Below are 13,349 nucleotides of genomic sequence, written 5' to 3'. Positions count from 1 at the left end.
ATTTCCTTGTGCTACAGATTGAAATCTGATTATCATGGTGTACAATATTGGGTACTGTATCATATATATATATATATATATATATATATATATATATAGTAAATGTAATTGTCTGTCAACTTATGCATGTATAACTTATAAAAAATAGTTGAAACATAATGGAGAACTTCTTATCCAGTAATGCAAAAATGAATGACAGCTGGAAAACATTGTTAATTGGTAAAACAACATGTGTAAGCAGCATATCAGCAAAGGATAAGAAGCTCATCATAAGGAGAGGAGGGGGCAAACCATCCCACAGGGGGATATCTATGCAGACCACAGGATTGACATCATGCTCCGACCTGCTGGGATGTTGTACGGGTTTATCTTGACTGTCTCCAGAGAAGTTTTTGATTGCAAAATTATTGATTATAGTAGAAAGTTAATGGAGTATTTTTTGACAAAGTTTAAAAAGCTGGTGAAGGTGGGGACCAGGCTTAACTGGCCCAGCCTGGTCGTACATCCAACATAATCCAATACCATCTAATAAAATAAGTCCTGATACTAATCCTCAGAAAATCTCTAATGATTGTCGCCTGCACTGGTACATCTTATCCAACAGTGAGCGTAATCAAAGAGTTAAAGAAAGTCACCTCCATGTTTGTCCCGTCTGAACTTCCTCTGGTCTGCAAACCTGTGAAACAGAAAAGTATTTTTCTCTATTATGATGAGTAATTATTGAAAGTGCAGATGAGGTTGGATGGTCAACCTTGTTGGGTTAAAGCAACAGGACAGCAGCCAATGATAAAACACCAACCACAGTCACAAGAGACAAATCTTTCTGTACAAAGATGGCATTCCATCCAATAGTTGTTGACCACAGTGATGGACTGACCAACTAACAATGCCATCTCTAGAGCCGCACTCCTAGCATGGCTACAAAATGCTGTTGAAGTCTCTATACTGATCTAACTACTAGCACACTGTAGGTTTACAAAACTGGCAAACAGCTGGAAACAAAAGTGTGTATTTTCGAAATATCTATTTGCCTGCTCATGAAATATCAGTCTTTCCACCTCCCCAACTTCCTCATGTATTAGCATTTAGTTGAGTTTGTTTGTGTCTTTAACATTCTTTAAATGTTTATTAAATTTTGTGGGTGTGTGAGCTCAGGGACAGTCTGTTTCATGCTTGCTCAGATTTGTTCCAGAGAATTACATGAGCAGAGCTACACTGTCACAAAAAAACAAAGATTTATTGCAAATGGTTCTTACTTTGAAATGGGAAGTTTCCGTTGTTGCCTCACCTTTAGGTTTGGTGTTCCTCTGAATACAGACTATCATCAGTGCCAGCCCTGAGATGATGACAACAATCGGAACAACATACAGCAGAAGAGCGGTGGATGAGGTCCAACCTGTGGTGGAAATTGAAGAGAAGAAAAACGGGTGTCTTTCAGATGCTTCCTGATTAATAAATGATGATTTAACATGTAGGACCTGAGGCCCTGTTCATGCAGTGCTGTCAAACTAATAGTAACACCTGAATAACTGTTCTATTTTAAACAAGATATCAAATCCTAAAAACAAAAGAATATAGCTTACATAAATACACAACACGTATATTTAAGTACTGCAGAAGAATCTTTTCTTGAAGAAATCTTAAGTCCTTCGGACGTTGCTTTGTTTCCTATTGGAGAGTTATAAAGGGTTTCACCCGCAGGGTCTATCCATGAAGTGTAAATAGTCTGTCAGAGCTCACTTCACGTAATTAAGTCACATAAAAATGTCAGACATAAAATGGAAAAATAAGTATTTGGCATTTAATTTTCTTCTTAGTAGCAATATACCATGTTTATGGAAAATACTAATTTCTGATTGGCTGGCAGATGTCCAATAAAATCAGGATAACTCAAACTTAGTTCCAGACGACGATCTAACCATAAATCCAAATCAGGTAAATGTAACTGCATGCGACCATAGAGCAGTAGTTTCTACAGTTACTACTTACTAACAGTTATGCTAAATCTTGCTGGTGAAGAAGACTGAAGCTTGGGTGATTCAGGGGGATATGATTTTTTAGCTCATTCAGGAGCACAGGGTCTTCAAATGGGGGACAGTTGCTGCAGGAAATGCCTTGTCATGTTAGACCTCATTCCACCTTGAATCAAAAGATTTTAGTACAGCCATTGCTCACTCCGATCCTTCATCTAACCCCTATAGAGAGCCAAAGTCCCGCCTATAAGGTAGCTTATGTTTCACTGGCTTATTACCTCACAGTCTTCTCTGACCGGGCACTTCTCCAGAGCCACTGGCTGAGAGGCTTTGCTAGGTGCCGGTAGGATAGTTACATGTCATTGCTTTCTGTTATAGAATTTTATCTATCAAACAGTGTGTGGATGAACCTTCAGATGATGCAGTCCAAGCCTGCTGCTGCTCAGTCTGAGAGCTTGAACTCTGTGTTGTTGTTGTTGTGGAGGCTGATGGGATTGATGTTGTAATATCCAGTAGAGACAATTTTGTTGTTGAAGTGGTTGGAGCTATAAAACACAACAACAAAGAAATCCTGATTAGAGAAATTAGTGTACAGTCTGTGTCCATGTGTCAGCTGAATTATTTTAAATGAACATTTATCAATGTTCACAGCAGTTTTTGTCAAGTTACTCTTTTGCAAGAAGTAACTAGTTACGTATTACTCTTTAAAATAGTAATAATATTACTTTAATTATTACTTGGTGATAACAAATAAATCAATGTATGGGAAACACTTCACTACCACCCCCCTTCACCCACAAAAAAAGCAGTCTCTCCCGACTTATTAACTAATATCATGTTCATAACAGCAGCAAGGAGTGTGTTTTCTACAAAACATATATGGTTTCTTTACGTCACCGGCTGAAATAAAAAAAGTTAATCAAGTAAATCCCGACTTTTGAACTACTGTTTTTTTGCACATGTAAGGGACATTTATGCACATATAAGAGCAGTATTCAGTATTTTTACAAAACGTTACGTTAACATCACTCTCTCCCGACGAGTCCAAGCATCAGTGACTGTAGCTGCCTGAGATTCTTTCTGTAAGTTTCACTTTGCTGTGCTGCTTCAGCAGATGCTTCAATAAATTAAATGTAGAATTGTTCGTGGTTGAAAGCTTTTTGCTGGTCGCACAGTTTACATTACACGACAATATTCTTGTGGTTACTCGTTACCAGTGTTGTTGTTTTAGAAAAGTAATTAGTTACAGTACTAGTTACTGGGAAATAATATTACAGTAAGATGTTACTGCCCAACACTGGTTCACAGTGATGGGAATGAAAACTTTCCAGAGATATGAACACACATTTTTATTTCACTTTAAGTGTAAACTTATGAGAAGCCGCCCAGGCCAAAATTGAATCCTTTGCTTGCACCAAGCGGGAAGCTTCCAGTCAGAGACCTGATATGAACGCGGAAGTCCCTTAAACCTGAATTCTGTTGTTCGTAACAACAGGCTTGTTGTTCGCATAGTTAGCGGTTTGTAGATTTCAGTGTGTACTGACCATGGTCTTAAAGTAACCCGAATGCGCAGAAGAATAAAACGATGTCACACGCAGCACGCTGTTGTACAGAAGTAAAAACCACAGAGGATAGCTCCGGTTAGCTCCTACTTGCTAACCCGCAAGATTTTCACGGGAGACTCCTGCTTTTCATTGTGCTCTCACGGTTCACATTTCTCCCCAATTATGACAAGTGTTTGCAACTTTCTGTTCTTTTCATTACGGATTCTGGCACTGGATCTCTCTCCACTGTGACACAGACAAGTAGCATGCATGTAACCAAAGTCCTTATAGGCAAGTCATGCCACTCAGCCGCCATCTTGGCAAAACCTCCAGGCAGCTATTTCGGACTAAGAAGACCAGGCTCCTATCTAAATGAATTAAGAGGGAGCCAGAACTGCACTTTTACAGGTATCCAGGACAAAAAAACTACATGAATAGAATCAGCAATAAAATCTGATAAAAATCACTGAAAAGGTTTGACAACTTTTCCTCAAAATAAGATTTAAAAAGCATTTTTCCCGACCGGTTCTACCGCGCATGCACAGTAGAAGTAAAACAGACCCTTACGTCAGTGGAACCATACGATTGGCTGAAATATGTTTCCCGCTTGGCTGTTAAAAGCAGAGGATTGCCTTTCTAGTGGGAGGGGAGGGATAACTGCCATCTTTACCGTTACGGGCTTTCCCCATGGAGTTGTACTGAGAATGTGATTGAGTGGCGTGTCTCCTCTAAAAGCTCTCTGATATAACTCAGAGGAGAGCTCGCGATCTGTTCGATTTCAGGTGTAAGAAAATGAGAATTTGTGAGCTGATGATTAGCGAGGTAGAGAGGAAAGGGATCCACATGTTTTATTATGACTTTTGTGAAGCTTTTATAGCGTTTATAGCGGCTCTGTCACATATGAGCAAAAAAATCTGATTTAGGTCACTTTGGCCTGCAGTCTGAATGTAGCCATTGAGTTCTAGGGCTCTTAATATTCCCTGGGTGGTGTTGTCAACTTTCTTTATATATTTTACCCAATCTTTTATTTGAACCCGGCCACATACGCCTACATACATGCTCACACATACATGCATGCTGTCATACGTAAGTATATAAGGTATGTGTGAGGTGAGTATGTATGCGCAAGGTTAAGTATGTATGTGCGAGTTAGAGTATGAATATATGTTTAAGGGGTGGGAGTACATGATCCATAGCACAGTGGATAAGACTCATGTAGGGCTGACCCCCAATAGTCAAAGATTCGATGCTTCGATGGGCGGAGCCTGATTCCACTGTCAATCTCACAGTCAAAGCTTCACAGTGAAACAAGGACTGTGCTATTTTGGCAATATGGGGGTGCTCAACGTCCGATTATACTTAGAACCACCAGTTTTCTCACAATAAGTTAATATACAGCCTATTACAATATACATTTCAACGTTTAATGCTGTAAAGAAACATGTAAAAAGAATAAAACTTCCAATAAATGTTTTCAATGTCCGTGAATAAATCCAAATCCGCCCCCCCCCCGCTCGCAATTGCCGTGTACAAAAACAGGACTTGACGATTCTGATTTGACTCCTTAGTCGGGGACAACCCTAGACTCATTCCTAGTTTGATTCTCCCTCTATTAACACTCAGGGGCAGTGTCACTGCCACTGTCACTGCCACTGTCACTGCCCTCCATGAAGCAGGTCTGGGGATTAAGATCCCAGTCGTGACAAGTTTCTGCTGTGGAGTCTAGATCTGTGGTTGTGAGTCAACTGCTGATCCTGCTCAACAATTGCTATTAGTGGTCCTATTGTATTTGTCATTAACAATTATCAGTACCGTTCTTTTTGAGTCTGTATCCCTACTACTTTTAATATCCGTATTTCTGTGCTGATAAGGTGTTTGATGCCCCCGCCCCCCCTTAAATGACCAAAAAAAAAAATGGATAACAAAATTATCTTGTAGCTGTTAGTAAATATTACTACTTTTCTTCAAACAACAAAAACAAAAATTCTCATGCTTTTTGTTAGAAACTCACCATCTTCAACAATGATTTGAACGCTTTCGAATAAAGCTGATGACAAAGATTCACCCAAACCACACCTGTACCATCCTGAGTCAGACTTGGTCAGCTGTGTGATGCTCACAAAAACATTTCCTCCTTCATGTCTGATGCTGTATCTGCCTCTCCGTTTTATGATACGAGTTGTTTCAATGAGGGTGTCCTGTGGTTTACATTCTCTCTTGCAGAAGATCATCCAGTTTCCAGATGAAGAAAAGGAGCATGTAACTGTAATATCTCCTCCTTCAGTTCCTGTAAACGCATTGATTGGGGCATTTGGGAGACCAGTGTTTCCATCCTGCAGAGCTGATACTGTTTAAAGAGTAAGAACAATAGTTATTGTCTGAACTTCATAGACTGTCACTGCAAGTGAACGTTACTCTTTGCTTTGACATCTCTGTCCTTCTTATAGCCATCATCTTTTATTCTCCCCTGTATAAATAAAATCAATAAAATGTAAATGATAACAAGTAACTGATTCCCGCCAGATCATTTAACATGTACATTTTTACGTTTTGCTGCTGTTATTTTTGGTCCTTTCTCTTTCCTCCTTTCTTTCTTCCCTTTTCTCCTTTCATACAACTGTATGAAAGTTAAGAGGATAACTTTTACTATTCGCACAATAGTGAAACACACACAAACCTACTACTAAGCTGTTGTTGTTAGCATGACATTAATTTAGAACTGATTATTAATTTGTACCAGTGGAAAACTGTAACAAACCTAGACCAAAAATATATCATAGCACAACATATAGCAGAACAAACAGTAACGGATCACCAACAAAACGCTGTGAAATACTAAAATCTGCATTTAAAAGGTGAGCCAACAAAAATTAATATAAATATTGTGAAGCAAATCTTCAAAGTCAGTTTTTAAGTCACAAACCACAAGAGCACAGTGAGACTATGGTAAGTCTCCAGGGAATGAATGTAAGTCAATGTAATGTCCCTGAAAGTGATTTATCAAAAACAGATGGGCTGTGTGAAATGTTAAAGGCAATTTTCACTATTATGACATTTTCTTTACAAAACAATTATTGAATAATCACTAAAATAATCTGCAGATAATCTATAATCATAATAATTAATAATTGCAACCTTAAAAACAAACATGTATGAAAAAAAGTGTGACGTTTTTTAAATGAAAGATAAACAGAATGATATTTGCAGACTGCTGGCAAAGAAGCAAACTTGTTTGTAGTTTCTGTCAGCTGCACCTTAATTTAACCGATACTGATGTTCACTCATTAACAGTAAAGGTAGTTGGGTAAGTTTGTGTCCTTAATTTTCCTTCCTCAATTTATTTTGAGGAAGCAACAAGTATTGTAATGAACTATAATGTGAAGGGTAGGTTTTTCAAGTCTTTCGTAAAGCATTACTCAAGCTCATAGGTACATCGAAAAAGAGTATTTTGTGCTTTCTCTGTAGGGTTTCTTCTGACCATACTAGCCTTATTAAAGTGATGGAGGGACACAATCTGCAGTACTCATTCAGTATTCAGAGTAAATATGGTACTTCAGCATTGACTTACATAAATCAAGTGGGTCTAGCCCTCTTTTTAGCACAAATGTCCCTCTTTTTGTTACCGTCCCTCCACCACTGCTCAGCAAGCAAACACTGTCTGTGGAAACACACATTTGGTGCTTATATGATTTAGGAAGATACTAATTTGATTTGAATAACTCAGACTGATGACGCCTCATCTTAACTTCAGAAACTTTAGAAGTCATTGTGATTTTGTCCCCCATCACTTACACTGAGGGATCTCCTACATCGAGGAATGACCACTAATTAAACTTTGGGCATGTGAGGATTGTTTTAGGAAAACATGTGAACGTATCCATTAAAGTGACTCATACTTGAATCTGATCATCATGTTTAACCATATAAAGGACTTATGAGAAACTGTTACACTACTGGCCGACAAAGAAAAATAAAGAAACATCAGAGTAACAAGAGAGAGTGACAGAAATCCAAAGTGAATACTCACAGAGGAAGAAGAAGCAGATCAAAGTGTGTTGGACTTTCATGTTGAGGCTCTGATGGTTTACTGCTGCTTCTCAGATTTCTTCACTGCCAAACCAGGAACTTCTTACTTCTTTAAATGATGGAGTCCCTCCTCCAAACACTGCACAACACAGCTCTACTCTCCTCCCCTCTCCATCATCTTTTTTACTACTGCAGGGTCTGAGGTTAGCTGCACATTTGTGAATGACTTTTATTAACACTGTCGTATGTAAGTGTATGTGAATAAACTGTTGTGTGTTTGTGATAATCCTGTATGTTCCCCAGTATGTCACAGTCCAAAATAAAACATATCAGTGGAATCACAGGATCTTCCTCTCCCTTCTTACGCAATACAAAAAGATTAAGCCTACATTTACAATCAAGTCTATAATTCTTTTTCTGCATTTTTCTTTTGTTGGACAGCATCACGTTAGAGCTTAACATCCTGAAATTATTGAGCAATATAATACTGTATGTATAGTGCATAAAACTTGTACTTCAGCTCTGAGTCATGTCTGCATACAACACTAACAGCCTCCACTAACAAATTAGGGCCTGTACAAGCCTGAGAGGTCCACTCACTGCAACACTCAGTGCTGTTCATTACATGGCTCTGAGGGCACAGTATTAATTGAAGGGGTACATTTTAGGCTGGAGGAATTCACTTTCACAGACACACAGTACCTGTGGGTGCACCTGCTTGAACTCCAAACATCAAAGTGCATTTACAGGTGGGTACTACTGTATATATGAAAAGTTGTATAAAGCCACCCTAAAGGGAACTGACCTTTGCTTTCACTTTCATGTCTGTTTCATCTCCTCCTAAATCATGTTTAAGAAGATCAGTTGCTTTTTCTTTCACTGGTAACAGGGGCAGGAGAGGCTTTAGCAGCACTTCTGTCCTCTGCTACTGCACATCTGCTTCAGTGACCACAGTTTCCAACACTGGTGGTGGAAGATATTATCCTTTGAACACATTATTGTCTCTGGTGGACTTGTTTGGGAGAATTTGAAAAGATTGTCAAAACAAAAGCAAGAAATGTCCCATTAAAATGCACTTCAGCACATACATCAGCAAGGGAATGCAAAACCAAGTCATTTTTTGGTTTTTCCCATTTTAAAACCACAACGGAAAAATATTGATTTTTATATTTAATGAGTCCGATTTGTGTAGCTTTGTGTGTTACACTTGATAAATCTGCAGCAGATACACTTGGGCGATGGCTGTGCCTGATTAAATGTAATTAAGAAGAGCTTGAACATCAACATAAGTGGGTTTTTAGTTTGAAAAACAGGACAATATTATATAGCTGCACTACCGGAGGCTGCTCAACGTTCAGTTTGTAACTCACTAGCAACTGGAACAGGAACACTTTCCTGAGAATCCTCGGTTTTTAAGATTTCTTTAGTTAGTTGTCAGTACATCCAATGGTACACAACAAACATGAACTGATACTAGTTAAGCCAGCAAGCTGTATATTAACGAATCATACACAGATTAAAAGGTTTGACCTCTGTTTTCTGAGATGGAAGAATTTAGAAAGTTGCACGCCGCTGCGGTGAGCCTCCAGCTGTAGGAACACATAGATTAGGAGCATCAGACTTCATCCAGCCAGAGGGAACAACCACTGACCATCAATTGCCGCCGGAGAGGGAGCGGGCACTGGAGCCTACAGTGCGAGAGAGAGGAGGTCGGTGATCCCTCTGGCTGGATGTAGCCTGATTTGCATGATCCATGTTGATAGACTACAGAAAAATAGAAATGAAAATTGTCGATATTTTAAGAGACCCTCCAAAAGATTACAAATTATGTCAAGGGAACTCATGTCTTATTAAGAGGAGTAAAGCTCCCCCTGGCTCCCCCGTAGTTCTTTTTTCAAAGCCTATGTGGCTATAATAGGCCTATAGTGCTGACTTCTACAATCATATTCGCCATAGTTGATATGAGATGCAACTTGAAAAGAACCACAGTCTTACTCAGTCTTTACTGTTAATCATATAGCCTTCCTGCCTTTACCATCAACAACTGACTGGGTTGACCTATCACGCTATAGGGATCCCTAGTACATTACAAACAGACACCGATGGGCCTTGATCATGCCATATGTGACGAGTCGGGGAGTGAGAACGGGTTGTAGGGATACAACACCGGTCAAAGATGGAACAAAACGCAGCTCCAGTTATGGGTTTAAAACAGAAAAACAAAACAGATGTCTGTTTTTTGGTTACTTGTTTGTTCTTTTTAGTTTGTGGAATAAACTTTGATTTGCTGAGTTCATTGTATCTGCGATTCCTTTATGTTGTCACTCTTGTCGTCACAGTGTGTTTTTGTGTGTCACTGATTCAGTTTGGTTTTAAATGAGCATTACAAACGCATAATCAGTTCACAGAGATGCCAACAAAAAGTAAATCAACCAGTGAACAGTGAAGCTTTTCTTCAGACAGGAAAGAAACATTTTCATGACTTTTAGTAGAAACTCACCATCTACAACAATGATTTCAAACTCGAAGTTTGATTTGTCCAGACCACACCTGTACTGTCCTGTATTGAGTCAGACTTGGTCAGCTGTGTGATGCTCACGAAAATATTTCCTCCTCTGTCATATGTGATGCTGTATCTGCCTCTCTGATCTCTGACACCAGCTGTTTCAATGAGGATGTCCTCTGGTTTACATTCTCTCTTGCAGAAGAACTTCCTGACTCCAGGTGAAGAAATGCTGCATGTAACTGTGATATCTCCTCCTTCAGTTCTTGTAAACACAGCTGGGATTTGGGCATTGGCGAGACCAGTGTTTCCATCCTGCAGAGCTGCTGAAAGAATGAACAACAATCGTTACTGTCTGAACGGTCCGTTACGTTGTAACCTTGGTTCTCTGAGTGGAGAGACGTACGTGGAACGAGGAAACCTCTTTAAGACACACCGGCTTGCCCGGGCACGCCCCAAAGGTAACCTAAAAAGCACCTGCGCTGCGTGAAATCACTGATAGTTTGATAGTCTCCAAGCGGCCTGCAGTTGGAGAGATAGTCTCTCCACTCAGAGAACCAAGGTTACAATGTAACCGACCGTTCTCTATCGTGTCGAGACTATCTCTCCACCGGCTGCTACGGTCGTCTACTCGCGTTGCTCCTGACTCCGCCCGAATCTGCCCGTCGTCTCCTTGCAGGCCTCTATAGCGACTACTCTCACGTTCATCGCCGCCGCGTCGTCTCGGCTGCCGCGCCGGTTCCATCCAAATCAATTGCTTCCCCACAGGTCTTTCCTAGCTGTCGTCCTCCTGCTTGATGCCCCCCTGCTCAGTGCCCAATGAGCTGGCCGACTTTCTCTGCTGCTCCACTCACCCACCGGACCTCCATCTCCACCGGACCTCCATCTCCACCGGACCTCCATCTCCACCGGCCTCCCCGCCGTCACGCTCCTTACCGGCCTACATCCTTGTCCTGTCTCCGTCTCTCTTATTACCATTGCTTCATTTAAAAAAGGAGTCCTGTCCAATAGGTCGTCAGCTGCCACACCTGTTTCTCATTAACATGTGATCAGTAGTGGTGAGAGGTTTAAGGGCAGTCCAGCCAGTAAGTAAAACTTAAAAAACACACATGCATTAAAACACACCACATGCGATAAAAACACAAATAACACACTAAAAAAAGTTACAAAGGCACAGGACACAAATTAAAACACACCAGAAGCATAAAAAGTAGTCACAGGGGCAATACCCAGGGCTGCGACCGCCCTGCTGAGAAGATTTATGCTACCTATCGAGATGTGCTACTTAGCGGTTTCCTCGCATGCGTATGACCCACAAGCGTGGTTTGTTTCCACGGCCATAAGTTTGTGCAACCTTGCTGTTGTGAATGCCGTCGAGAAAGTGGCTGATCGTCATTAACATAAAAAAAAAATCATTATTAGTGAATCAGAATACGCTATCCCTGATATCTTAAATAAAGATTGCCATAATATAGTATTTCAACATGCTCCCCATCTTCCGTACATTACACATGGAGTGAGTAGTGGTGCAATATAAAATGATTCTGTAATAAGAGCATTATTTGAATACGCTACCCCTGAAATGATATAATATAATCAAAAAAATAGAATATGTCATAATACTGTGAGAGTTATAACTTTATGGGATTGGAAAAGGTAACTCTAACACATAAGGTAGCATTTTTTGACAGGGCAGCATAGATCGTCAGAACACCGGCAATACGCTCGATGGAGCTGGCGTCTTCCACCAACCCAGGCTTTCAAATGAGGTAGCGTGGAGATGGTTTTTCTGTTCTTTGTAATGGAGATTGTCTTCATGCACGTACCCTAGCTCAGGTGGAGAACAAACAATCAGTGATTTCATTCCCTGGAGAGGAGAGATAGTCTCGACACGATAGAGAACTTCCTGTAAGATGCTGCAGTCTGATCACAACATTTGCTGCTTCACATTTACACAGAGTTACACTGCGTGACTGAGGATCACAGACTGGCACTGAAGGTGAATGTTACTGTTTTGTTTTTCCTGTCCTTCTTTTAGCCATCATCTTTTATTGTCCACTGTTTAAATAAAGGTTTCAATCAATCAAATGTAAATTATAAAAAGCAGCTGCTTCCCTTTTTATTTTGAGGAAGTAAAATAAAGAACTTGTATTGAACTATATTTTAACAGAATTGGACAGACAAAAAAATGAACGTCTCATGTGACTCATACCTGACTTTGATCATCATATTTAACTCATGAGAAACTGTGACACTACTGACCAACAAAGAAATTAAAGAAACATCACATAGTAACAAGAGAGAGTGACAAAAATTCAAAGTGATTACTCACAGAGGAAGAAGAAGCAGATCAAAGTGTGACGGACTTTCATGTTGAGGCTCTGATGGTTTACTGCAGACTCTCTGACTTCTTTACTTGCAAACCAGGAACTTCTAACTTCTTTAAATGCTGGAGTCCCTCCTCCAAACACAACACAACACAGCTCTACTCTCCTCCCCTCTCCATCCATATTTCTACTGCAGGGTGCAGCTGCTATTTTAATCTTAATCCCATCTTAATCTGCTATCTTGGTAGTTATGTGAAAAAGCCCTCTGTGCAGTGGAGGCTATATACCCTCAGTATTGTTTTGGTGATGTCTGTGTTTTTCAGTTATGGACTGCATGATTCATGGCAGAACTCCAAAAACTGCTTTTTATATAGTTCATTCTTTATTTTGTTTAGAATCCACATCAGTGTACTAATAAATAAGATGCAACACATTGACTTGCACAAGATAAGCTAGCTGCCCAGCATCCATGTACCTACTTTGTATATTGCATTATTAGAACATATGATAATTTGACATGACATGGTAAATAATTCAATTACATTATGAAACATTACAACTTTGGCACTGTGTAAGCCATTTAATTCATCACAAATCGCAAGAAACCATACATTTGTGTTTCTTTAGGTTCAGCTGCTTGGCTGATAACGGTGGTCAGTGGTGGGAAAAATTATCCAGGCAACAGCTAAGAGACTTGTCAGCCTAGCAACATTCTCTCACAACCACGAATATCCACAGCAATATTAATGGATAATGTGGGGATCAGCATTTTACCAAATATTTACATTAGCACAACAGCAGCTGACACAAAGTTTTCTGAATTATTATTATCATCATCATCATTATTGTTATTATTAAAGACTATATCATAGATAATGCGTCACAATGGTTGCATGTGAAAGGAAACTCTACAAATGTACAGTGGCCATTTGTGAAAACATACAAAACAAGAATTTATTTTCCTTCTAAATATTGA

At 39.7% G+C, this 13,349-nt stretch overlaps 1 protein-coding gene across 1 annotated transcript; it reads right to left on the bottom strand.

Annotated features, from left to right (window-relative positions):
* Window positions 1–1,210: 1,210 nt before the first annotated feature.
* Window positions 1,211–7,833, bottom strand: LOC123974606. Its single transcript, XM_046055428.1, has 5 exons — window positions 7,545–7,833; window positions 5,529–5,864; window positions 2,384–2,518; window positions 1,289–1,396; window positions 1,211–1,215 (listed from the first exon to the last, which is right to left on the bottom strand). Exons 1-5 carry the CDS (start codon window positions 7,582–7,584, stop codon window positions 1,211–1,213), a joined length of 624 nt encoding a protein of 207 aa, XP_045911384.1. The 5' UTR covers window positions 7,585–7,833.
* Window positions 7,834–13,349: the final 5,516 nt, after the last annotated feature.

This window comes from Micropterus dolomieu, linkage group LG08 (assembly GCF_021292245.1).
Source record: "Micropterus dolomieu isolate WLL.071019.BEF.003 ecotype Adirondacks linkage group LG08, ASM2129224v1, whole genome shotgun sequence".
Classification (NCBI taxonomy): Eukaryota; Metazoa; Chordata; class Actinopteri; order Centrarchiformes; family Centrarchidae; genus Micropterus; species Micropterus dolomieu.
The sequence above is the reverse complement of the archived record's forward strand: the minus strand, read 5'-3'. Positions and strand labels throughout refer to the sequence as shown.

Excerpts from the sequence above, each read along its gene's own strand:
- LOC123974606 (XM_046055428.1), bottom strand. The coding sequence starts at position 7,584 with ATGAAAGTCCAACACACTTTGATCTGCTTCTTCTTCCTCT. Across the intron at positions 5,865-7,544 it reads GATCTGCTTCTTCTTCCTCT|TATCAGCTCTGCAGGATGGA; the intron begins GTGAGTATTCAC and ends CTCTTTAAACAG. Across the intron at positions 1,397-2,383 it reads TTGGACTGCATCATCTGAAG|GTTGGACCTCATCCACCGCT; the intron begins GTTCATCCACAC and ends TTTCCACCACAG.